The following is a 23806-nucleotide window of genomic DNA, read 5'->3' on the forward strand; positions in this document are numbered from 1 at the left end:
TGTCAGTGTGTGTTTGTCTGTCATTGTCTTTTTTTTTTTTACAAACATGAACATAAACCATGTAAAAGTTAAGGGCAACAACCTATAAGACATCTACATTGCACAACAATCATATAATGTCATGTTTCAATTTATTATATTACCGCATGGTGTTACCTTTTTCCAGTCCATGATGTCTTTCAGTTTTTGAAATAGGAAAATGCCCTTCCCCTGAGATCTTGCAACCTGAACAAAGATTGATAGAGGGAGATGAACTTCATAACTATAGTATAAAGATACAAATGTATTATGTTAGTGCATAATGTAAAAGCAAAAGTTTTGTTTTGTCTACTCTTCTTATTACTGATGGCAACCTAATGCTAAACTAAGCTTGTGTGAATTGTCACGTTCACTGTTGAAAATAATGTATTTGTAGACTTATAGATTTAGTGCACAGGTATGTTCTGGTTGTATGATTGTTCTGTGTTTTTTTAAACTGGAGCTGCCTTGTTTGCCACATCTCCCTTGGAAAATATATGTTTTTGTATCTTTGATGGGAATGGATTAATTAAAGGTTCGATAGGCCTATATTAAACAATAAAACAAATCTGCAGGTCCTCTCACCGGTTTCATGATCCAGGTGCTGCCCGGGCTCCGTTTGAACTCTTCCACAAAGAGGTGGTATTCACTGGGTAGTTCAAAGGTTCGGGGGAAAAAGTCACATTTGGACGCTTCAATGCGGCCAGCTTCCCTCTCAAGGGTTTTGCGGTACCTCTTCAGGTTTTTCACCATTAGGTTCTTGCGCGTCAGCTGCATCATAAATCAAATGAAGATTATGATACAGTACAAACATAAGTGTTATGTTATGAGGGGCAATCTGCAATTGGTACATACATTTTTTGACTCTTAAATTAATGATAGCCTATATACACATTGATTCTTTAAGAAATGCCTTATGATCTTACTTAAACTAATAATGTATATTTTTGATCTCAGGGATGGATGGTCAGTCCTTTCATCCATAAGTCTATCTAACTATGAATTTGAGAGTGGTTGCATTTCTCCAGCCCCATTCCTCAGCTGTTTACCAAAACAGTGTGGGGTGACCGCTTTGTTGTTTGAACTGCAGATTGCCTTTATAATACACATGACTATAAATAAGAGCGCCACATGGGAAAATATGTTACAATGACACCTGCTGTCCATATATGGTAACAGCTATTTTTACAATACATGGTAACACTATTGTAGGGATCCTCGTGCATCATAAAAGCCTTCATAACAGCTAAGACATTATAATGTCCCCCATAGGCAGTGATAAACATGAACCTTATGGACACCGGCAAAATATTCTGAGGCTAGTTAGGCTACAGTCAGGCAAATCTGTTGTCATGTGCAGTAGTTGACATAGAAGCACATGACAACAGATTTGCCTGTCATCTAACAAGAATACATATGACGGCTGTTATAGCCTAATGTCTTTTGTAGGCTAGTGTTGTAAAGGCTTTATGAATACATAGATAGGGGGGCCCCACAGTAAGTGTTACTGACTAATCTGTAATGGTACTGACTGACCTCATAATGATTGCGGAAATGGCATATCCTCACGTGTTCTTCCATGTAGGAGTGATCGAAATTCTCCCTCAGCCACCCAACATCACACCAGTTAAAATCCCATTCTCCATCACTGCGCTCACAGATAAAAAAAAAACATTTTTTTAAACATGGGCATTTGACATCTTGTAATGTAGGCTAAGTCACTCAGGATACAATATGCTAATTAAAATGCTCACATGCACTCACACATACATAGATACACACACTCTGGATACAATATGCTAATAGCCTAATCAAAATTCAATGTAGTGGATGCACGCACGCACACACACACATTATGGCTACATCATTAGGTCTAGCCTACACAACTCACTCTTTGACCTCCATCCAGCCTGGTCTTTGTCGCAAGACATCTTGAATGGTGTTTGTTAGGCCACATTTGTAACGTACACAACTTCTTCCATCCCTATGGAGTCAACAAGTGGTTTGTTAGTATCTTCCATTGCCAGGCTGTCACAAACATCAGCCATCCAACATCACACCAAATACAATCCCATTTGCCATTACTGTGATCACATATCACAAATCATGTGCATTTTACTTCTTGTCATGTAAGTAAGTCCGTCTACACTAAGAAAAAAAAGTTATATCTAGAACCTAAATGGGTTCTTCGGCTGTCCCCATTGGAGGACACGTTGAAGAACACTCATTTGGTTACATGTAAAACCTTTTATTCTTAAAGTGTGTACACACAATATAGCTAGTAAAATGCAAATAAACAAAACACACACAGCTAACAGCATTAGCCTACAGTGGCTATCATCAATTAACTAGCTGGGTGTCAAAATGAATGTCAAATTGTCTATGTACTGTCAGATGTTTCCAATCATGCTAGTGCGTAACGTTAACTAGCTAACGTTAGCTGGTTAACAACCATATTTGCAGAACAACTCACCCCTCTCTTCTTTTTTGATAACCATAAGGACCCTTGTATCCAGCAGTCTGGTGAAACAATTAATGATTTAAGCTAGCTAGCCATTCACAATTGCCTGAACAAGTGATAGGCTAATAAGTTAGCTAGCTAGACATTTAACGTTAGTTGATTATCTTCGCTAACGTTCACAAAAGAGACAAAGCTAAATATATATTTTCGGACACAATGAAGTCGTGACCAGACCTGGCTAGGCAGCTGATAATCGGCGCTAAATCTGCTCTAGAGCCCACTATCGGCTGCCTAGAAGAACCAGAGCCTTCAGCTTCACCAATATCAGAACCACAGGTCAAAATGCGCTAACAGTAACGTTAACGTTGCTAAAGTTGGCTAAACAGAGCATGCATAGATTTTAATTTGAAGGGCTTTCCTACCTTATTCTTTGACATGTTTTCGTGGTAGCATTCGCCACATCTGTTTACCAGGGTCAGCTAAAAGGTTAATTAGCTAAATGTTTAGCTAGCTAGCATTAACGTCAGCTAGCTGTCGAGTAGTTTGACCAGAGATACTAGAAAGGAGTAGCTAGCTAGCTAGTATCTACCTGGTTTGACAACACATGTTGTCATGGCAACCTCATGAATGAAAAAAATGTATTTATAATCATGAATTACAATGAATTACACACACACACACACACACACACACACACACACACACACACACACACACACACACACACACACACAATCTTTGAACATTTATTTACATTTATTTTCATATTTCCCAAATCACAGGAAGAGAGAAAAAGCGTACAGCACTGGTAGACCCCCTTTTCAGTCAGTACAAGACACACTGACGTCACGCACAGACGCGCTTGACTTTTGGATGCGCAACTAATGCAGCCTTCAAACCAACTGGAAGCTCGGAAACCTCCAACTTCAGTGCGTTCAAGACAATTGGGAACTAGGAAAAAACAAGCTCCGACTGGGAAAATCAGTTTTCAACGGTCATCTAACTCGGGAATTCAAGTCGGGAACTTGGGCCTCTTTCTAGAGCTCCGACTTTACGACTTTAAGATTACTGACGTCATTTTACTTCGTTTTTTCCCCAAGTTCTCAGTTGTCTTGAATGCACCATGAGAAAGCCATCATCGTCATCTGCGCCCATTCAACATAGCCTAGATTTACGTTTTTATTACTTCTAAACAAACTAACCTTTTAAGGTTCTCATACGCATTTAATTACGTTTTGATTATTGCTTTAACAGTCGCTAAGACTATATTTGGTTGTGATCTTTGCAAAAATAACTATTTTGGATGCAGCAGTTGTTAGCTAGAATGCTAACGCTCATTGACATAGGCTGTAGCAAAAGCTAGCCAAAGAGCCAATTTACTACAGCTAGAACAACGAGCCAGATATTTCACCTGATGTATAAATGTGAAGCATCCGCTTGGCGTGTCCACTCAGTACCATATATGGTGATGAGAGGAAGCCCAGGGGCCGGCAGTGAGAGAAGATGGAGCGAGATTGATTTTGGGCGACATTCTGCTCATTTTTTCATCTATGAAACATTTAATATCTATACAGTTTTCTGTTTCCAAAACTACAATCTGTAACAAACAGAGTGGACGGAGTTTCTAAAAAATTGCGTTGTTTAGGAGTGCACACGCGCACTTCACAGAACTAGCGTTCGCTAACGAATTGTTTTAAATAAATGCTATAACGCGCCAATAGGATCTCACTAGCTCGTGCTTGGCTCTGCCCACCGAGTTTTCTGCACGCTATGATTAATTTGCTTCCATTGGAACGACATGCTCTGGTCTATCTTGGTTTATTAATAAAAATATTAGATTGTACTGGTTGACGTTGAAGTGTTTCTAAAAAAAAAGTATAATTACAGAAAATACAAGCAGATAGAAAAACTGTCATAAAAAACGAATACATTCATCAGTAATAATGTCCTCAATTCGATTTCTGAATAGTAATAATAGCCATCCCTGAGACCGGGTGTTGTAACGCATAAGACTAAAGTTTAGTAATGATGCTAGGTAAAGTGGGAGTTTTTGTAAAAGAGCTTTATACATGAAAACATAGCAATGTATCACCCTACGTGACATCAAAGAGGGCCAACTAACTTTCTGGTAGAGAATGCAGGGATGAGTACTAAAACTGTCGCCAGTAATAAAGTGCAGTGTGCTATGTTAAACTGCATCTAACGGCTTTAATGAAGTGGTAAGTGCGTTAATATAGCCTGGTCTAGGTCAATTGAGGAAAGCTTCTGAATTAGCAGTGAGTGATCAACAGTATTGAAGGCCTTTGACAGGTTAATGAAGAGGGCAGCACAATGTTGCCTTTTATCCACATAATTTATAACTAGGGATGCAGCAGAGATACTGATGTGACCTGGTCTAAAACCTGACTGATGTACATTTAGAATACATTTCAAAGATAAGAAAGGTTTCAGCTGAGAATTAATCAAGGATTCAAATATTTTAGCTAGGCAAGAAAGTTTAGAAATAGGGTGATAATTAGTTAGGTCACAGCGGTAACCACCTTTGTGAGGGGGACGTCAGTAAAAAAAAGATATGGTTTAAGGATTCAGCAATCAGGGGGGCAGAGAGCTGCAGCAAAAATGGATCAATCATATCAACCCCAGGGGATTTCTTTTCTCTGAATTGTTTAAAAGAGGCATGTTTATCTGCCAGAGGAATAAATATGGATGATACATTTTCTTGAGCCAACTCAGGGTCAGGAATACAGGAGACTAGATGTATGACTAAATCAGAGTAGAACATGTAATGTGAAAACCCTTGAGGAGAAAACTTTCAAAAATGTGTCTTCTTAATTAAACAAGGATTAGAATTTAGCTGTTTGGTATCTCTAACACATACTATGGGACCATGATCACTGAGATCATATGCAAACAACTTCACTAGACACATTTTTATGGGGGTTATTAGTAAGAATTCAATCAATGAGGAGTTAACAGCATTTTCCCCATTTAGCCGTGGGGGTTTTGAGATCAATTGAGTCAGACTAAAATCAATGCATTGACTCTTAAATTGATTGAGGTTGGGGATAGCCAATCCAGATTCAAATCCTAAAAAATTACCAACTCAGAGGAAAGAAAATGTGTTAAACACTTAGATGTAGCACCAACAGCATCTACCTTGGCAGTAGTCTGGTTTATGGACACATCTACAACCAGGAGCTAAAATTTCTTGGGAACAGAAATATTTAAAGAACAGGGCGCCATGAGATTTTACATTTTAAATATTGATTTTACATATATGGCCACAACTCCCCCTTTCTGTAATATGTCAAATCTAAATACATTATAATCATTTACTTCAATGTCTTTATCAAAGACAGAACCATTTAACCATGTTTCTGAGAGAACCAGAATGTCAGGACACAAGTCCTGTACCCAAATGTAAATTGTGTCAATTATTTAAATCATACTTTGCACATTTAGGTGCATTAGCCCAAGCCTCCTACGTGACTTAAAGTCAGAGGGGGTATTCAGCTCATTCCCATAAGAGCTAACAGGCATAGAGTCATCTGCAGCTATTTGTTGAGTGAGTTGAGACTTTGCCACGATCCCTGGCCAACCATGTAAGAGCAGAGCAGACTGAGCATTCGACAGACCTCCCTAAAGTCGCTGGATGCAGGGGCTGGGGCGGGAACTGGGTGAGCAGTGTTGGCAGAGATCAGTCCGGTCGGATGAAGCTCCCACCAAAGGAGTGAAGCTGTTGCAGGAGACCGGAGTGGCTGCCAATGCTCCATTCTGGGTGTGCACAGGAGGCCTTGGTGTGGCTCTAGTTGCAGGGTTTGGGCCACCATGGGTGTCCCAGAACCCTTTTGGGTTCCATGCAGAACCCTTTCGACAGAGGGTTCTACACTGAACCCAAAAGTGTTCTACCTGGAACCAAAAAGGGTTCTCCTATGAGGACAGCCAAAGAATCCTTTTGGAACCCTTTTGTCTGAGAGTGTAGTGTCCATACATAAAAAATGCATGTGGATTTTCAGTAACTGACAGCTACAGATGACATCTGCAGGAACATTGGCAAGCACAGACCACAGTATTGTTATTTCTTGCCTTGCTCACATATCTGAGCTAGTTGGAGTAAATTACCAGGAGTAGACCCCCAGACCCCATAGCTCAGCACATTGGAGAATATCCTGGGTCATTTGTTAGAGGGGAGGAGTGACTGTTGATGTAGCAGACTGGATTTTTTTTTAGTGTTCATACTAAAGCCTATAGGAGGATAAAGAAAAATACTTTCTAGCTTTATAGGGAAGATTTATTAGTCGATTTTAATAGGCCCCATGGTCAGTTTTTTTTTCTCAAAACCTTTATTCTATCACAAATCGCAAGTAAGCAGGATTTTTACACAACTTCACATTTATTCAGTTGTAGCCTATAGACTACATTTTGGGAGATTTGACTAAATATGATAGCCTGTAGGCTTGACTACAATCCCTCAAGTGGTGTCCAAGCAGGGCCGGCAGTTTTAAAGGCCCAGTGTAGTCAAAAACGTGATTTTTCTATGTTTTATATATATTTCCACACTATGAGTTTGGAATAATATTGTGACATTGTGAACATGATGATAATGCTCTTTTAGTGTAAAAGACCACCTGACATTTCAGCCTGTTTTGGTGGGATGGAGTTTTGGCCTTCCATGGTGACATTACCATGCTGTAAATTAAATGTGTTAATTAAGTGATAATTCCCTCGAAGCCGGTGTTTAGGATATATTGGCATGGTTCATCTTGGGCCGGCAAACCGTGCCAATATATCCTCCAAACACCGGCTTCGAGGGCATTAACAGTTTTATACAAAGGGTTACCAACATATTCAAATAATGATTTAAATATTTTTATTAAAAACATTATTTTCATTAATTTATTCATACTATTTCATCCTTCCACAAGATATAGTCCTGAAACAAATCTAGGGTTGCTACCCAAGCCGGCTGGTTGTTCGTTCTATCGGTTCGGTTGCTAGAGATCCGACCCAGACGTTCAGTCTTTTTGTTCTGTATCTATAGACGTGATCCAGTCATTCATTCTAAATGTTCTATTGCCATACTGGCTGGCAATGTTCTTATGCATTGCTTTCTAGGTAGCCAACTACAGCTAATTTACAGTCACTACTTTGCAGCCAGAAGAGCAGCAAAATAGCTGCATTTGCATTTGTTTAAGCTGTTTTCTAGAGACAATTATTTGGAGACATCCATAACAATGAGCTAATGAGGCGTGATTTTGCCTGGCATAGAAAATGTGCATCACACGTCAGGATACTGTTGTTCAGAGGAGCTAGCCAACAACACAGCTAACACAATCACTTTAAACTGAAGCTGGAAAGACTGAAAACCTGCTGTACTTCGTTTCGTTTTACCTTTTTTCAATTGACATTTCTTTATATACAGTTGAAGTCGGAAGTTTACATACACCTTAGCCAAATACATTTAAACTCAGTTTTTCACAATTCCTGACATTTAATACTAGTAAAAATTCCCTGTCTTAGGTCAGTTAGGATCACCACTTTATTTTAAGAATGTGAAATGTCAGAATAATAGTAGAGAGAATTATTTATTTCAGCTTTTATTTATTTCATCACATTCCCAGTGGGTCAGAAGTTTACATACACTCAATTAGTATTTGGTAGCATTGCCTTTAAATTGTTTAACTTGGGTCAAACATTTCAGGTAGCCTTCCACAAGCTTCCAACAATAAGTTGGGTGAATTTTGGCCAATTCCTCCTGACAGAGCTGGTGTAACTGTGTCAGGTTTGTAGGCATCCTTGCTCACACACGCTTTTTCAGTTCTGCCCACAAATTTCCTATGGGATTGAGGTCAGGGCTTTGTGACGGCCACTCCAATACCTTGACTTTGTTGTCCTTAAACCATTTTGCCACAACTTTGGAAGTATGCTTGGGGTCATTGTTCATTTGGAAGACCCATTTGCGACCAAGCTTTAACTTCCTGACTGATGTCTTGAGATGTTGCTTCAATATATCCACATAATTGTCAAGTGGCTTCCTCCTTGCTGAGTGGCCTTTCAGGTTATGTCGGTATAGGACTTGTTTTACTGTGGATATAGATACGTATGTACCTGTTTCCTCCAGCATCTTCACAAGGTCCTTTGCTGTTGTTCTGAGGTTGATTTGCACTTTTCGCACCAAAGTACGTTCATCTCTAGGAGACAGAACGCGTCTCCTTCCTGAGCGGTATGACGGCTGGGTGGTCCCATGGTGTTTATACTTGTGTACTATTGTTTTTCCAGATGAACATGGTACCTTCAGGCATTTGGAAATTGCTCCCAAGGATGAACCAGACTTGTGGAGATCTACAATTTTCTTTCTGAGGTCTTGGCTGATTTCAAGGTTCCAAACACATAATGTCATTTTCTTAACGCATCTAGTGACTAAATGAGAGCATAGGGAAAGGGAAAAACCTGGGAAAGGTTACAGGAGATACAGGTGGGATGAAAGTAACACAATGTTAACTGATAACCTGGAATAAAAATAAATAAATGTTTAGGGCTAGAGGGCAGTATTCGGAAGTTCGGATGACTGACGTGCCCAAAGTAAACTGCCTGTTACTCAGGCCCAGAAGCTAGGATATACATATAATTGATAGCATTGGATAGGAAACACTCTGAAGTTTCTTAAACTGTTAAAATAATGTCTGTGACTATAACAGAACTGATATGGCTGGTGAAAACCCGAGAAGAATCCAAGCAGTTTTGTTTTTTAGGTCACAGGCCATTTCAATGCTAGTCTATGGGATATTCAAAATAATTCCTCCCAGATTGCAGTTCCTATGGCTTCCACTAGATGTCAACAGTCTTTAGAAAGGGGTTCAAGCTTGTTTTTTGAAAAATGAGCAAGTAGTTGTAGTTTTTCAAGGTGTCCCTCATTAAGACTCTAGTCTTGTGGCTCGCGTGAAGGAGTTTGCGCACTTCATTATTTATCTCCGGTATTGAACATACTACATTCCGTCTTAAATTTGTATAATTTACTTACATATTAGGGTACGTTGTTTGACTTGTTTGGAAGAAGTTTACCGGTAACTTTTGGGATTCCTTTGTCTGCATGTTGAACGAGTGGAACGGTGGATTACTGAGTCAAACGTGCCAACTAAACAAACTTTTTGGGGATATAAAAAAGGACTTTATCAAACAAAACTACCATTTGTTGTGTAGCCGGGACCCTTGGGATTGCAAACAGAGGAAGATCTTCAAAGGTAAGTGATTTATTTTTTCGCTATTTCAGATTTTTGTGATGCCTCTGCTGGTTTGAAAAATGTTTTTAATGCTGGTGTATGCAGGGCGCTGTCCTCAGATAATCGCATGGTATGCTATCGCCGTGAAGCCTTTTTGAAATCTTGGATTAACAAGAAGTTAAGCTTTTAAACGATGTAAGACACTTGTATTTTCATGAATGTTTAATATTATGATTTTTGTATTTTGAATTTCGCGCTCTGCAATTTCATCGGATGTTGCCGTGGTGGGACACCTAGCCCAAAGAGGTTTTAAGCACAAGCCATTGTCTCCTCTAGGGCTGTTGCAGTGACCATATTACCGCCACACCGGCAGTCATGAGTCATGACTGTAGTAAAATTCCATGTGACCGTTGAGTCATGGCAATCTCCTATTATGCACTCAGGACATGCGTTGGTAGTATTCTACTCGCTAATGTCCTGGTCTCAGGGCTCTATTGTCCTTTTAACCACTCTGACATCAATGCAATCATAAAACACATTACAACAAAACACAACACAAAAAACACAAAAAACACACTTATCATCAAAACAGTATTGTGCTTTTAAAACTCACCTCACTGTGATTGATCAATTTGATGAAAGAAGTTCAACAACAGGTTGAAACTGAGTGGAAAACATGGTCATGGTGGATGTTATTTCAAAATCTAACAACGAAATGGACAGTGCTTTCTAAGATAATGATTAATTAAAAACACCCATACACAGCCTGAGGCAAGGAACAGAGAGCAAGCTTTTTTGTGACTTTCTCAAATCATCAATAGCCTATAGTTGCATCATGCAGCCCATATATGTTTGGATTTCTATGACATTCTAAGGTTTGTATCATCAACAACTAAAGTTCCCAAATAACTCTAAATCTAGCGCAACCTATAGGACCTGTTTCAAATTATCACTTTTACGCTTGTCGTGTCTTTGGCATCATTAAATTGAAGACTGTTATTTTATCAAATACATTTTCTGTAATTATTATTACGTGATTAAACTAATCATGTAAATGTAATTAACTAGGAAGTCGGGGGACCAAGGAAAATCTTCAGATTACAAAGTTATAATTTTCCTAATATAACTCTTCAGATATTTTAATATCTGATCAATTAGTCTTCTAATTAATGAATTATTCTTTACCTCACGTTAGTCTCATTCCGAACGTCGTAAATCGTTGGTCTGCACGAACCCAGCCTTCACTATGAATCATCTATACATCAATTGTCTTAATAATTTATTTACTAACTAACTAAATAATCACATAAATGCACAACAAACAAACAGTAGATATGGTTACAAGGAAATGATAGGGGAGCTTCCCTAGTGGCCTAAGCCGATATGACGGCTTGGTAGTCAAAGGGAAGTGAGTGTGGACTGAGAAGGGAGCGAAAGACAAAAGTCACAACACAGTTGATAATTATATTGATTGAAATGCTAATCCTTTGCACATGAACGCTCACTCATTTGGGAATCATTGCAATCAATATATATTTACGCTCAGTATGTCATCGTGATCTATGTTGCAATCGTCCGTCTTTCTGTTGGAAAGTTAATCCGCCCGTCTCTCTGTCTCTCTCCCATGAAGTCTTTGGTGGTTAGAATGGATACTTCAGAGTCCCATTCAGAAATGTTCTTATAGAATAGATGTTTCGGCAGTTGTCGGTCTTCGCATTCAATGGTACATAATTCCTAGCTGCACACTAGTAATTAGTATCGAAGAGTTGCTCTTATTCTGTCGGAATCGATAGTCTCAGAGTTTCAAAAACCATTACAACCTTAGCTTATACTGAGATTCTTGTGGTCTCTACTCAAACCTTAGCCCCCTCGATGCTCAAGGTATGCATGGTCTGAAGGGAATTTCTTCAGGTGGGGGTTTTATTCGTAACAGTAGGAAAGGGCTGTCCAATGATGCCAAATCAATGTCAGTGTCTGGGCCAATGACTTAGTTCAACTTTGAACAGAAATACAATTCTCTCACATTAACGGTTCAGCATCACCTTACATAATTTCACAAATAGTTTCATCTTTACTCATTCATTTTATACAATAATTAGATGCAAACCTCATAACGGAGGCTCCTGTATAAACAGAGTTATGGTAATGTGGCTGTATTGTCTTTCCATGAGGTCATAACATGAAACAAAACGGACCGGTCATAGCTGGTTTCTCCACCGACTGTTTACACATTCTCCAAAACATGGATACTGTTCAGATGTAGAAGAGGTTCCTTTGTTCTACTGCCTGGCCAGGGGGGAGAGAGTCTCCTCCAGGAATTTATGACCTGAGATAACAGAACCTGGGTGTAGGAGGGAGAGAGAGGAAGGGGGAGGGTACTCACTATACCCAAAGAGGGCCACGTCATGACACGCTCAACATAGCCTTCATATGCGCACTCGCTCTGGAATGGGAAAAATATCCTTTCTATTTTATTCAGCTAAGTTCAATTATATTTTTCTTACTATAAAATCATATAATATAAAATAATGCCATGGGACTTATAAGCATATCTTGTCTGCTAAATGAACAAGCCTACAGCCTATGGCATGCCAGATAAGTAGTAGTAGTTTATTTTTTAAATCTGAAATATATTTTATTCATATCATAACCTTTCTTTAAACCTAACTAAAATAAATAATGGATTTATTGTTGTGGTGTAAATCAAAAATAGATTTATTAGACTTATTAAAATAAAGATATTCCAAAGGCACGCATCAGCAGTTTGTATGTGTGGAGGCCTGGAGATGTGTTGCTGTTAATCGGCAATTCATTACTGTGAGACCAGCAGGTTTTTGCATGACAATAACCAGCTGACAAAATTTCATGACCCCCACAGCCCTACTGTCCTCTAGTTCATATTGTGACTGAATGTTTGAAAATTATATAGGACATCATTTGAATAATCAATTTACTTTGAGGATCAGCTTCTCACATAAGCTTTAATCAACAGGTTAGTAGTTAAAAATATATATCTTTATGATTCTGGGGGTCAATTACTGTCACGTTCTGACCTTAGTCCCTTTGTTTTGTCTTTTGTTTTAGTTGGTCAGGGCGTGAGTTGGGTGGGTAATCTATGTTTTCTATTTCTGTGTTGGTTTTCTGTGTTTGGCCTGATATGGTTCTCAATCAGAGGCAGCTGTCAATCGTTGTCCCTGATTGGGAACCATATTTAGGTAGCCTGTTTTCTGTTGGGTTTTGTGGGTGGTTGTTTTCACTCTTTGTGTGTCTGCACCAGATAGAACTGTTTCGTTTTTCACTTTGTTGTTTTTTGTATTTTGAGTTGTTCACTTCCATTAAATAAGATGAACAATTACCACGCTGCGCATTGGTCCTCTGATCCTTCAAACTTCTCCTCCTCAGACGAGGAGGAAGACGACAGCCGTTACAATTACCTTGTGTCAAGCCATGGATATGGGATACGCATGATGAGTTTGTTGTTTGTGAAGAGAATAAAAACCTTTAATCTATCAAGAAACGCATGATAAGGACAGCTGGTGCGTACCAGATTGGTAGGGCTAAGCATGAATAGCCATTGTGAAAAATATATTCTACATTCCCATTAAAGTGAGATGAGAAAATTATGTTTAATATAGCTATTTTGTGATCCATTTTAGTCCGATTAATATTGTAATGCAAAATATTGTGGTTGCGCAATGTTGTGACGTTGACGCATGGTTCATTTTCATACATTTAGAACCTAGATCATTAAAGCTGCAATATGTACATTTTTGTGTTACCTGAAAAAATTCACATAGAAAGTTATAAATCTGCCATTCACAATGAAAGCAAGTCTAAGAAGCGGTAGATCTGTTCTATCTGCACAATTTCTATGTGTCCAGTTTTTAAGTTTCCTTTTTGTGTCTTTTACTTTCGGTTTTGTACACCAGCTTCAAACAGCTGAAAATACACTGTTTTTTGTAATAGAAAATATATTTCACAGCGGTTTAGATGGTACAATAATTCTCTACACTATACTTTCTTGTTTTGCCACATAAACTGAAATTATGCTAACTATTATAATTTTTGCAACCAGGAAATGGTGGAGCGATTTCTAAATAGTGCATCTTTAATTATTCAAATTGACACAAATTGGTTTCCTTTGTGTTAGATGCCATTCCATTTACTCCGTTTCAGCCATTATTATGAGTACAAAACTAGTGATGTTGTTGTTCTGTTCTATGTCTATTTAATTTTAACTAATTTACCCTATAACTGAAATAACAGTGGCTAATAATACAGGAAATCTATAAATTATTTGTCATAAATGATGGTCTCTCTAGCTCTATTTATCTCTTAGTAATTAGGAAAAAAACAAAAAGTGTTACTTTCATCCGGGTTCTTCCCTACCAATCTAAAAATTGTTAGCTGACATCAGTGGGGATTTTAGCATGTAAATCTTGGTGGTGCAAAACAAAAACAAGTGGGATGCATGCCAGCAAAGCCACTGCACAACACAACACTAAACAATACATTAATTGCACTATAACGGTGACAAACAGTGCCCACAAACTGTTAGGGCCTACATAAAGCTGTCCCAACAGCAGAGTCCCAACAGCAGCCCCAATACCTTTCCACTGCTATACCTGGCTTTCAGCTGAGCCTTGTCTGGCAGCGAAACAGTTCATTCAGCCTCATTTACCGTCTTATAAAAAAACATAGCTGATATGGCTGACTTGCTTAAACACATGTGATTTCTACTGACAATTGAGATGTACAAACTATGGCATAAAGGGACGACAAGCGGATAAGAGGCAATCCGTTATATTGATTAAGACATTCATGAGCGAGCGACGACGGACGTAGTCAATATAACTATTTGTTCAGCACTTTTGAAATGTACAGCGACAGAATTCAGAACATGGGCCGTTCTTACAGTGTACTCCCTGTACAACAAGTCAGAACTGTAGGATAAATAAAGGGGGCATATAAACAGACAATGAAAGCTCTTACAATATTCGATGATTACATTTCTCTAAAACAGGTTATAGGCTACATGTGCACCACCAAGTTAGAACAGTAGGTGAAATTAAGAGGTGCAAATACTATCAGTAGCACTGTCAAAGCTGTACAAAAAGGTTTGCAAACAAGCACACACCGGCCACGAACGATGTGTTTACAATACCGCGTTGTTGAAAAGAGACCAAATTATTAGGGTGAGGCACATGGGCTTCTAACAGCTTACTACACAACATACACTTAGTATCACTCTCTTAGCTACAGTATACATATCTCCCTTGCATATTACATCATTTATGCAGCAGCATACAAGACATTTTTGGACTCACCTTGTGAAAGTGGCGTGGCGGTCCTTTGTGGGCAAATTTTGTCATCAAACTTTATCATCAAAGTCTGGCATTCTCTAGATTTACTGTTACAAGAAAGAGTATGTGAACCCTTTGGAATTACCTGGATTTCTGCATAAATTGGTCATAAATTTTGATCTGACCTCTAAGTCACAACAATAGACAATCACAGTGTGCTTAAACGAATAACACACAAATTATTGTATTTTTCTCGTCTATATTGAATATATAATTTAAGAATTCACAGTGAAGGTTGGAAAAAGTATGTAAACCCCTAGGCTAATGACTTCTCCAAAAGCTAATTGGAGTCAGGAGTCAGCTAACCTGGACTCCAATCAATGAGATGAGATTGGAGATTTTGGTTAGAGTTGCCCTGCCCTATACAAAACATTCACAAAATTTTAGTTTGCTATTCACAAGAAGCATTGCCTGATGTGAACCATGCCTCGAACAAAAGAGATCTCTAAGATTAAGAATTGTTCACTTGAGGGGCCTCCCGGGTGGCGCAGTGGTCTAGGGCACTGCATCGCAGTGCTAGCTGCGCCACCAGAGTCTCTGGGTTCGCGCCCAGGCTCTGTCGCAGCCGGCCGCGACCGGGAGGTCCGTGGGGCGACGCACAATTGGCCTAGCGTCGTCCGGGTTAGGGAGGGTTTGGCCGGTAGGGATATCCTTGTCTCATCGCGCTCCAGCGACTCCTGTGGGGTGCCGGGCGCAGTGCGTGCTAACCAAGGGGGCCAGGTGCACGGTGTTTCCTCCGACACATTGGTGCGGCTGGCTTCTGGGTTGGAGGCGCGCTGTGTTAAGAAGCAGTGCGGCTTGGTTGGGTTGTGCTTCGGAGGACGCATGGCTTTCGACCTTCGTCTCTCCCGAGCCCGTACGGGAGTTGTAGCGATGAGACAAGATAGTAATTACTAGCGATTGGATACCACGAAAATTGGGGAGAAAAGGGGATAAAATTAAAAAAAATCTTATAATATATATTTTTTTAAATGGTTCACTTGCATAAAGCTGGAAAGGGTTACAAAAGTATCTCTAAAAGCCTTGATGTTCATCAGTCCATGGTAAGACAAATTGTTTATAAATGGAGAAAGTTCAGCACTGTTGCTACTCTCCCTAGGACTGGCTGTCCTGCAAAGATGACTGCAAGAGCACAGCACATAATGCTCAATGAGGTTAATAAGAATCCTACAGTGTCAGCTAAAGACTTACAGAAATCTTTGGAACATGCTAACATCTCTGTTGACAAGTCTACGATACGTAAAACACTAAACAAGAATGGTGTGCATGGGAGGACACCACGGAAGAAGCCTCTGCTGTCCAAAAAGAACATTGCTGCACGTCTGAAGTTTGCAAAAGAGCACCTGGATGTTCCACAGCGCTTCTGGCAAAATATTCTGTGGACAGATTAAATTAAAGTTGAGTTGTTTGGAAGGAAGGAACACACAACACTATGTGTGGAGAAAAAATGGCACAGCACACCAACATCAAAACCTCATCCCAACTGTAAAGTATGGTAGAGGGAGCATCATGGTTTGGGTCTGCTTTGTTGCCTCAGGACCTGGACAGCTTGCTATCATCGACAGAAAAATGAATTACCAAGTTTATCAAGAATTTTTGCAGAAGAATGTAAGACTATCTGTTTGCCAATTGAAGGTCATCAGAAGTTGGGTGATGAAACAGGACAACGACCCAAAACACAGAAGTAAATCAACAACAGAATGGCTTCAACAGAAGAAAATACACCTTCTGGAGTGGCCCAGTCAGAGTCCTGACCTCAACCCGATTGAGATGCAGTGGCATGACCTCAAGAGAACAGTTCACACCAGACATTCACAAGAATATTGCTGAACTGAAACAGTTTTGTAAAGAGGAATGGTCAAAAATTCCTCCTGACCGTTGTGCAGTTCTGATCCGCAACTACAGAAAATGTTTGGTTGAGGTTATTGCTTCCAAAGGAGGGTCAAGCAGTTATTACATCCACTTTTTCCACCCTGCACTGTGAATGTTTACACAGTGTGCTCAATAAAGACATGAAAACGTGTAATTGTTTGTGTGTTATTAGTTTAAGCAGACTGTGTTTGTCTATTGTTGTGACTTAGATGAAGATCAGATCAAATTGTATGACCAATTTAAGTAGAAATGCAGGTAATTGCAAAGGGTTCACATGTTTTTTCTTGCCACTGTATGGTGGGAATTCATGTTAATTCATGCTAATGTTAGTGGTTGCTTTGCAATGCTTGCAGTTAGCCACTGATTCCTTACAAACCACTCATTGTTGAATTTGTGATTTCCAACTTGTTGTGTTATCTTTACGTCCAATGGCTGATGAGCCCCGAAAAGTTTTATCTATAATTTCTCTTCATTATTTCTCTTCATATGACAAGGTTTAAAAATAATTTGCCAGTAGATTGTCGACTTGATTCATGATGATGGCTGCTGGCTAAGACCTTGAAAGTAAGATGTTGACATGATCAGTCCAATCAAAGCTACTGTACATATAATGTGATTTGATGTCATTTTATCTGTGGCCAATGACCTTGAGCCTTCTTGGAAGGGCACTTGTAATATAACTCTATGGCAGGACCCAAAGGGCTGAAATTTTGGCTGTCTACCCTTACTAAGGACTTAAAGTTGGCGATGACGTAGTGTCCCCATGAGTGACAAAATACTGAGCCAATCACGGCGCAATGCCCCTATTTTCTGATCGCTCGCCCCAACTCCACAGAAAGCACTGAGCTAGGCTGAATTTACCTGCATTTTGGAGCTGCCTCACTCAAGAAAGCAAAAAAGAGACCATGTTTGTATGCGGCTTTATAAACTCGACGCATTTCGACGCATGGCCTTCGCATGGCCTTCGTCAGGGAGTACTCCCTGACGAAGGCCATGCAGCCGAAACGCGTCGTGCCATACTAATAAAGGCATTTTAATTAATTATATGAAGAGTGCCTTGGTCCTCCTTTCTTTTTGATGACCAATTTACCCCTTTTACCAAAGAGCACCTTCTATCTACCAAAATATACTATAGTGTACCTTAGTAGCGCTTCCCTTCCTCCTCTTTCTACTAGATATATATATATTTTTTTACATTGTTTGTAAACTGTTATGTGACACATATTAATGCCAAAATAACATGCAAAACAGGCAAGCCCCCCCAATTTTTATTTATTCATTTTATATCAAAACAGGTGGGGCTCTGCCCTGAATGACGGATCGCCACTGGCTGACATGGCTAATTGAGTGATTGTCAGCGACTGACATAATAAGAGAAAAACTGCTGATGCACAACCACATTTCGAAATTGCACCTGGTGTATTCTACTATTCTTACTTTCATTAGTAAATTGACACCCGACTGAGTAAAAAATAGTTGTGTTGTTGTTGGTTTTTACGTCTGCATCGGCCCTGTGTCCAAGATATGGTAGCTGGAGCAGTCGACACATCACGCGCGTCGCTGGGAGTTCCCTTGTCCCCTATAGCACGCCCCTCCGTCTTTCGTCCGCGCCTTCCCGGTCGTGCCTCCCATCTATTCTCTCGCGCCATCTCCCGGGGAAAAGAAGCTGAGGGGCGGTGGCGGCGTCGGTGTAACGTTGCTTCGCTGGCCTGTAACCTCAATGGTCCACATCTAGACTGAAGACTGACAGTTGGACCCGACAGGACAGGTAGCCTTTATTTAATTGTTCTGCATTCTCTGGCAGTTATCTTGCAGTGTATGGGAGGCACAGGTGTAGCCTGTGTATCATGTGAGCATGACATTGTAGCCGACACCCGGAACGTTTTGTTTTTCATACAGTAGTGGAAAATAATGCCTGCACAAAACCGTGTGTTGACACCTTCCCATATAGGCTACCGGTGTTAAAGCCACCGCCGGTTTCTTGGAAGGATTGCAAGGGTGTTGCCAAAGGTTCAATGTGTGCAGTATGATCGGTCCGGTGTTCAATCATATGCCAAGACCAACATCCTTCTTCTTCATGTATGATATGCTGGGTTATAATGCAGTGTAGCCTACGATAGCTAGTGTCAGTGTTGCTTATAGTAATGTATATTAGGCTACGCGCGTAACAATGCGTTAGGACCCTGCGAGTCAGATGCAAGTGTGTCAAATCTGTTGTCCGAAATATTGTAATATCCGGTATTGAAATAGGCAATTGACCCATCCAGTAGACTGTGGTGCCTACGGCTTTACTTGTGTGCGTTTTACATGATTCAAATAGCCATTGTCTCACCTCTAGACAAGAGAATGAAGCCGGAGTATTGGTGCGGGTGTGGCAAAGGGGACAAGCAGCATGCGCGCCAATCTGTAAATGATCGTGCATGCTCTGGGTAGGCAACAACTGTGTAGGCAAAACGCTAAATAAATAGTTTAACTGAAATCGTTCAAAATCAAGAAAAGAAGGTAGAATTTAGAATCCTCGAGATGCACCTGCTACAGAATAAGTATATTTGAAAGCATGGATACATGTAGGCTAGCCTAGTTTTGAGTTCACAACCACAGCTGTAATCTGTGGTAGCCTATTCAATGGTCATTTAAATTAGGTAATGACATAGCCTATTACAAATATACCAATACCCCCCCCCCCCACACCTATCTGCTGCTGCATCCCCCTTCCAACAACGGAGCCTTTTTGTCCAGCACATGTTCTTATTTTGGATGTGAGTAAAACCCCCATCATTCATTGTTAACACATCATATTCACCACCAACTTGTAATTAAAATACAATTTCTGAATGGGGTTTGAGTAGCTAGGCCTAGAATAAAAAAGCAGACCCCTCATAGGTAGATGCTTCCATTTTTCAGTGTAGGCTACATTTGCACTCACTGGAAGTTTGTTTTTTCCCCAACCAGACAATTAAGTGAGTTTTAATATCAAAGTTGCAAGATGTGAGGCTTTCCTATTAAGAAATTTACAGTAATGTTGTCAGGTATTTATTGAATTTACATCAGGGATGATAAAATATCACACATGAAACAATACTTAGAAAACAATGACTGTGCAAATGACAATTGTTCTTCCGAGACAGCGCCACAATCTAACTGTTCAACAAACAGAATTGTTTGAGCGGGCAATAGTTGTAGGCTTGATTAAATATTGTAGAGACAAGCCAAATCTAGGTGAAAATGTATATTTTTGCATGACGGCTGTTAGAGAACATTATACACTACATGACCAAAAGTATGTGGACACCTGCTCGTTGAACATCTTATTCCAAAATCATGGGCATTAATATGGAGTTGGTCTCCTCCCCTTTGCTGCTATAACAGCCTCCACTCTTCTGAGAAGGCTGTCTACTAGATGTTGGAACATTGCTGCGGGGACTTGCTTCCATTCAGCCACAAGAGCATTAGTGAGGTCAGGCAGTGATATTGGGCGATTGGGCCAGACTCGCAGGCGGCGTTCCAATTCATCCCAAAGGTGTTCGATGGGGTTGAGGTCAGGGCTCTGTGCAGGCCAGTCAAGTTCTTCCACACAGATCTTGACAAACCATTTCTGTATGGACCTCGCTTTGTGCATGAGGGCATTGTCATGCTAAAACAGGAAAGGGCCTTCAACATTGAGATCAGTGTATTACAGCAGCTAGCTCTTAATGGTGAGCTGGTCAATACATACTTTCATTGCATCAGACTGAGCTTACAGTACCAGCTACCGACTCATGCCTCCTCTAGTCTCACAACACAGTCCTATTTCTTACTGTCTGGATTCAATCTGATCTTCTTTTGGATCCTCTCGTTCTTTCTCTCCTTGCTAATCTACTGTCTACTCTATAGTATTCGACTGAGCATCTGTGTGGGTGTCAGTGATCAGTCTAGTGTGTGTGTTCACTCACAGTGCTTCTCCACTGATCGCGCACAGCAACTGAAGCAGGATTTCACATAATGTCTCTGTCCCCCCTATTTGGGGCCTGTTCAGAGGGAGGCAAGCCTGCCACTCCTCCATCCCTCCATCTTACCTCTCCTTTATTACTGCCTGTTTCTGCTTCTCCAGAGTGCATTGTAGTCTTTGTGCCAACCAGTGTCATTGTTCTGTGCCCCTTGTGTTATTATGTCTCTCTGCAAAAGAGGGGTGCTTATGAATACTATTGGTTTGGGGATAAGGGTTATGATCAACACATAACACCTCCAGATACATACTATATGAGGAATTGCTGTACAGGAAAATTCCTACAGGAATATTCCTAAAAGCGTATGGTTCAGTTAGTTTCCTTGTGAAAATTGCATTTTATGTTCATGTCACATGGAACACATTTCCCAGAAATAGAAGCCAATTGTCCATAGAAGATAGTCGGGGTCTTGTATGGTCTCTGTATGTATACCACTTGTAACCTTTTCTGTGCAATCTGTCACTTCCACATGGGCCCTGGAGGGAGAGGTCACGTGTTACATGTACACTTTTACAGAGTATGCTGTTGGTGTGACTCTTGTCTAGGTAATATATGCAGCAGACGAAATAGTTTGGAAGAGTTCGTGCATATATTATGACGACATTTTCTGACGTTATTGTTCGTTTTCCACTTCGCCAAGTGTTTCTTCGGCTGTTTCGGGCAGACAAACATTTTTCGCGAAGGCAAGCTGAAGTCGTCAGCCGAAGTCTACACACCCTCGTTGGCGATTGGTCAACTGAAGGAATTCTTCAATGACGTGCCTGTTGTCATTCAACAAGAGACGACTCGTCGTCATGCAATTTTTTTCGGTTTGCCTATAGGTGCCAGCCAAACTGTAGCATGCTAACGCCTTTACAGTCATGCATGACACACTCAGACACACTGCCTCCCCTGTGTCTGCTCCATGTCATTACATGATTGATTTTCATTCCATCATATTTCATTGAATCTGCTGGAACAGTTATTTGTTCACAGCCATATTGAATTCACCACTAGATAAACTTACAGAGTCATACAATTGATTGTAATAAACAGTCATTACACATTACAATTGACAGATGTTTATATCTTTCGAATGACGACATTGTGTTGGCTTTACGCCATTGAGAGGTAGCTAGATGACTGTATTACATCAATTTACCTCAGGAAGACAATGCATGTCCAAGATCATTCTCGTGTCAAGCAATATTGTCTCGAAAGACCAACAAAGGATTTTGCTGCTACCTGGCACATTCCTCTTGCAATGGCTGTTTGCTTTTGCAGACACTGTTTTGAACGTTTGATTACACTAACTCACAGTCTGAACAGCTATTGGTTCACAAGTGTTATGCTCATTGCTCACTATTTAGGTCAACAAATTAATATGAAACAAACTGCCCCAGTCATGATGAAGCATGTGTATTACATCTTCCAATTAGAGGAACTAATAAACTATGAGCCTATCCTGTATTTGTCTATGACATCCTCTGCTAAACTAGCTGCTCACTATTTTGATAGTGTGGCTGCATGTACCTATAGAAATATATTTCATTATATTTTTATGATTGCACACATCTGTACGTCAGCTAACACCAATATAGCCTACAGAAAGAGGTTCTGTTCCATGTCCTGTGAAGGTTCCCCCACTCGACTGCACATGTGCGCCCACCTCTACTACAGTAGGTAGCTCGAGCCAACTTCCATTCAGCATAGATTGATGGACTGGCCATAAACTCCATTAGAATAAAATATCTGATTAATACAGCTCCAATAGTGTATGGACCGGCATACTAAACAGGCAAGGTTGTGTGAGAAAGATCCCGTGATTGGCCAACATTGAGAATAAATAGGTTGGGCTCTATAATCATGTGGATTGAGTTCTTTCACTTTATGTGAACTTTATATTTATTTTATTTATCCTTTATTTAACTAGGCAAGTCAGTTAAGAATAGGGTTGAAAAGGGTCAAACTTTCCAGTAAATTTCCGGAATTTTCCATGGGAAGTTAAGCTCTGGAATTTGGGGAATTTTGCTTAAATTAATGTATAAGGAAAAGCTGTGTACATTTGAAAATACTGTGCCAAATCATATGTGAAGAATGCAACAAAGATGCAGAATCATCTGGCCAAGTGCATGAAGTTCCCTCAGTGCTCACAACAAGCAATCTCTGACAAAAGTTCCATTACTTATATTCAAGGAGAAAATTATGAATCAGACACCTTATCGACAGCAACAGCTCATGGTCCTCCTGAAATCAGAAGTTTTTTGACTCAATGGAGGAACGTAGTCAGAGAAATGCCGATGAATGTCTTGCTAGATCTTTGTATGCAACTGGTTCACCTCTGGTGCTCACAGGCAATGTGTAATGAAAGAGATTTTTGAATGTTCTTCGTCCAGCATACACCCCTCCAACCAGGCATGCTTTATCTACTAATTTGCTGGATGCAGAGTTCAACAGAGTTCAAGTGAAGGTCAGGAAAATCATAGAGAAAGCTGACTGTATTGCAATCATCTCTGATGGGTGGTCGACTGTTTGTGGGCAAGAATAATTAACTACATCATCTCCACCCCTCAACCAGTATTCTACAAGAGCACAGACACAAGGGACAACAGACACCCCGGTCTCTACATTGCACATCAGCTGAAGGCAGTCATCAATGACCTTGGACCACAAACAATTCTGCGAACATGAAGGCTGCTTGGTCTAAAGTGGAGGAGTCCTACCCTCACATCACACCCGTTGGCTGTACTGCTCATGCATTGAATCTGCTTCTCAGGGACGTCATAGCACTGAAAACAATGGATACACTCTACAAGAGAGCCAAGGAAATGGTTAGGTATGTGAAGGGTCATCAAGTTATAGCAGAAATCTACCTCACCAAGCAAAGTGAGACGAATAAGAGCACCA

General features: G+C 40.2%; 2 protein-coding genes across 7 annotated transcripts in view; one reads left to right on the top strand and one right to left on the bottom strand.

Annotated features, from left to right (window-relative positions):
* The window catches only part of ttll9 (tubulin tyrosine ligase-like family, member 9), a 10779-nt gene extending 7446 nt beyond the window's left edge, over positions 1–3333 (bottom strand). The window contains exons 1-6 of one of the 2 annotated variants that reach the window (XM_071371917.1): positions 3234–3333; positions 2492–2538; positions 1910–2002; positions 1555–1666; positions 604–789; positions 157–225 (exon numbers count right to left, since the gene is read on the bottom strand). In XM_071371917.1, coding sequence (XP_071228018.1) covers positions 157–225; positions 604–789; positions 1555–1666; positions 1910–2002; positions 2492–2538; positions 3234–3245 — 519 coding nt within the window. In that variant the 5' untranslated portion in view covers positions 3246–3333. Of the gene's footprint in view, positions 1–156; positions 226–603; positions 790–1554; positions 1667–1909; positions 2003–2491; positions 2539–2901; positions 3187–3233 lie in introns of those variants that run through there. The other variant, XM_071371916.1, reaches the window with a different exon arrangement.
* A 15079-nt stretch (positions 3334–18412) lies between these two features.
* LOC139557318 (band 4.1-like protein 1) overlaps positions 18413–23806 on the top strand; it is a 107525-nt gene continuing 102131 nt past the window's right edge. For 3 of the 5 annotated variants that reach the window (XM_071371963.1, XM_071371964.1, XM_071371965.1), the window contains exon 1: positions 18414–18702. The gene's annotated coding sequence lies outside the window, so the exon portion shown is untranslated. Of the gene's footprint in view, positions 18703–23806 lie in introns of all 5 variants that reach the window. The other 2 variants (XM_071371966.1, XM_071371967.1) reach the window with 2 other exon arrangements.

The sequence above is a fragment of the Salvelinus alpinus genome, chromosome 28 (genome assembly GCF_045679555.1).
Source record: "Salvelinus alpinus chromosome 28, SLU_Salpinus.1, whole genome shotgun sequence".
Taxonomy (NCBI): Eukaryota; Metazoa; Chordata; class Actinopteri; order Salmoniformes; family Salmonidae; genus Salvelinus; species Salvelinus alpinus.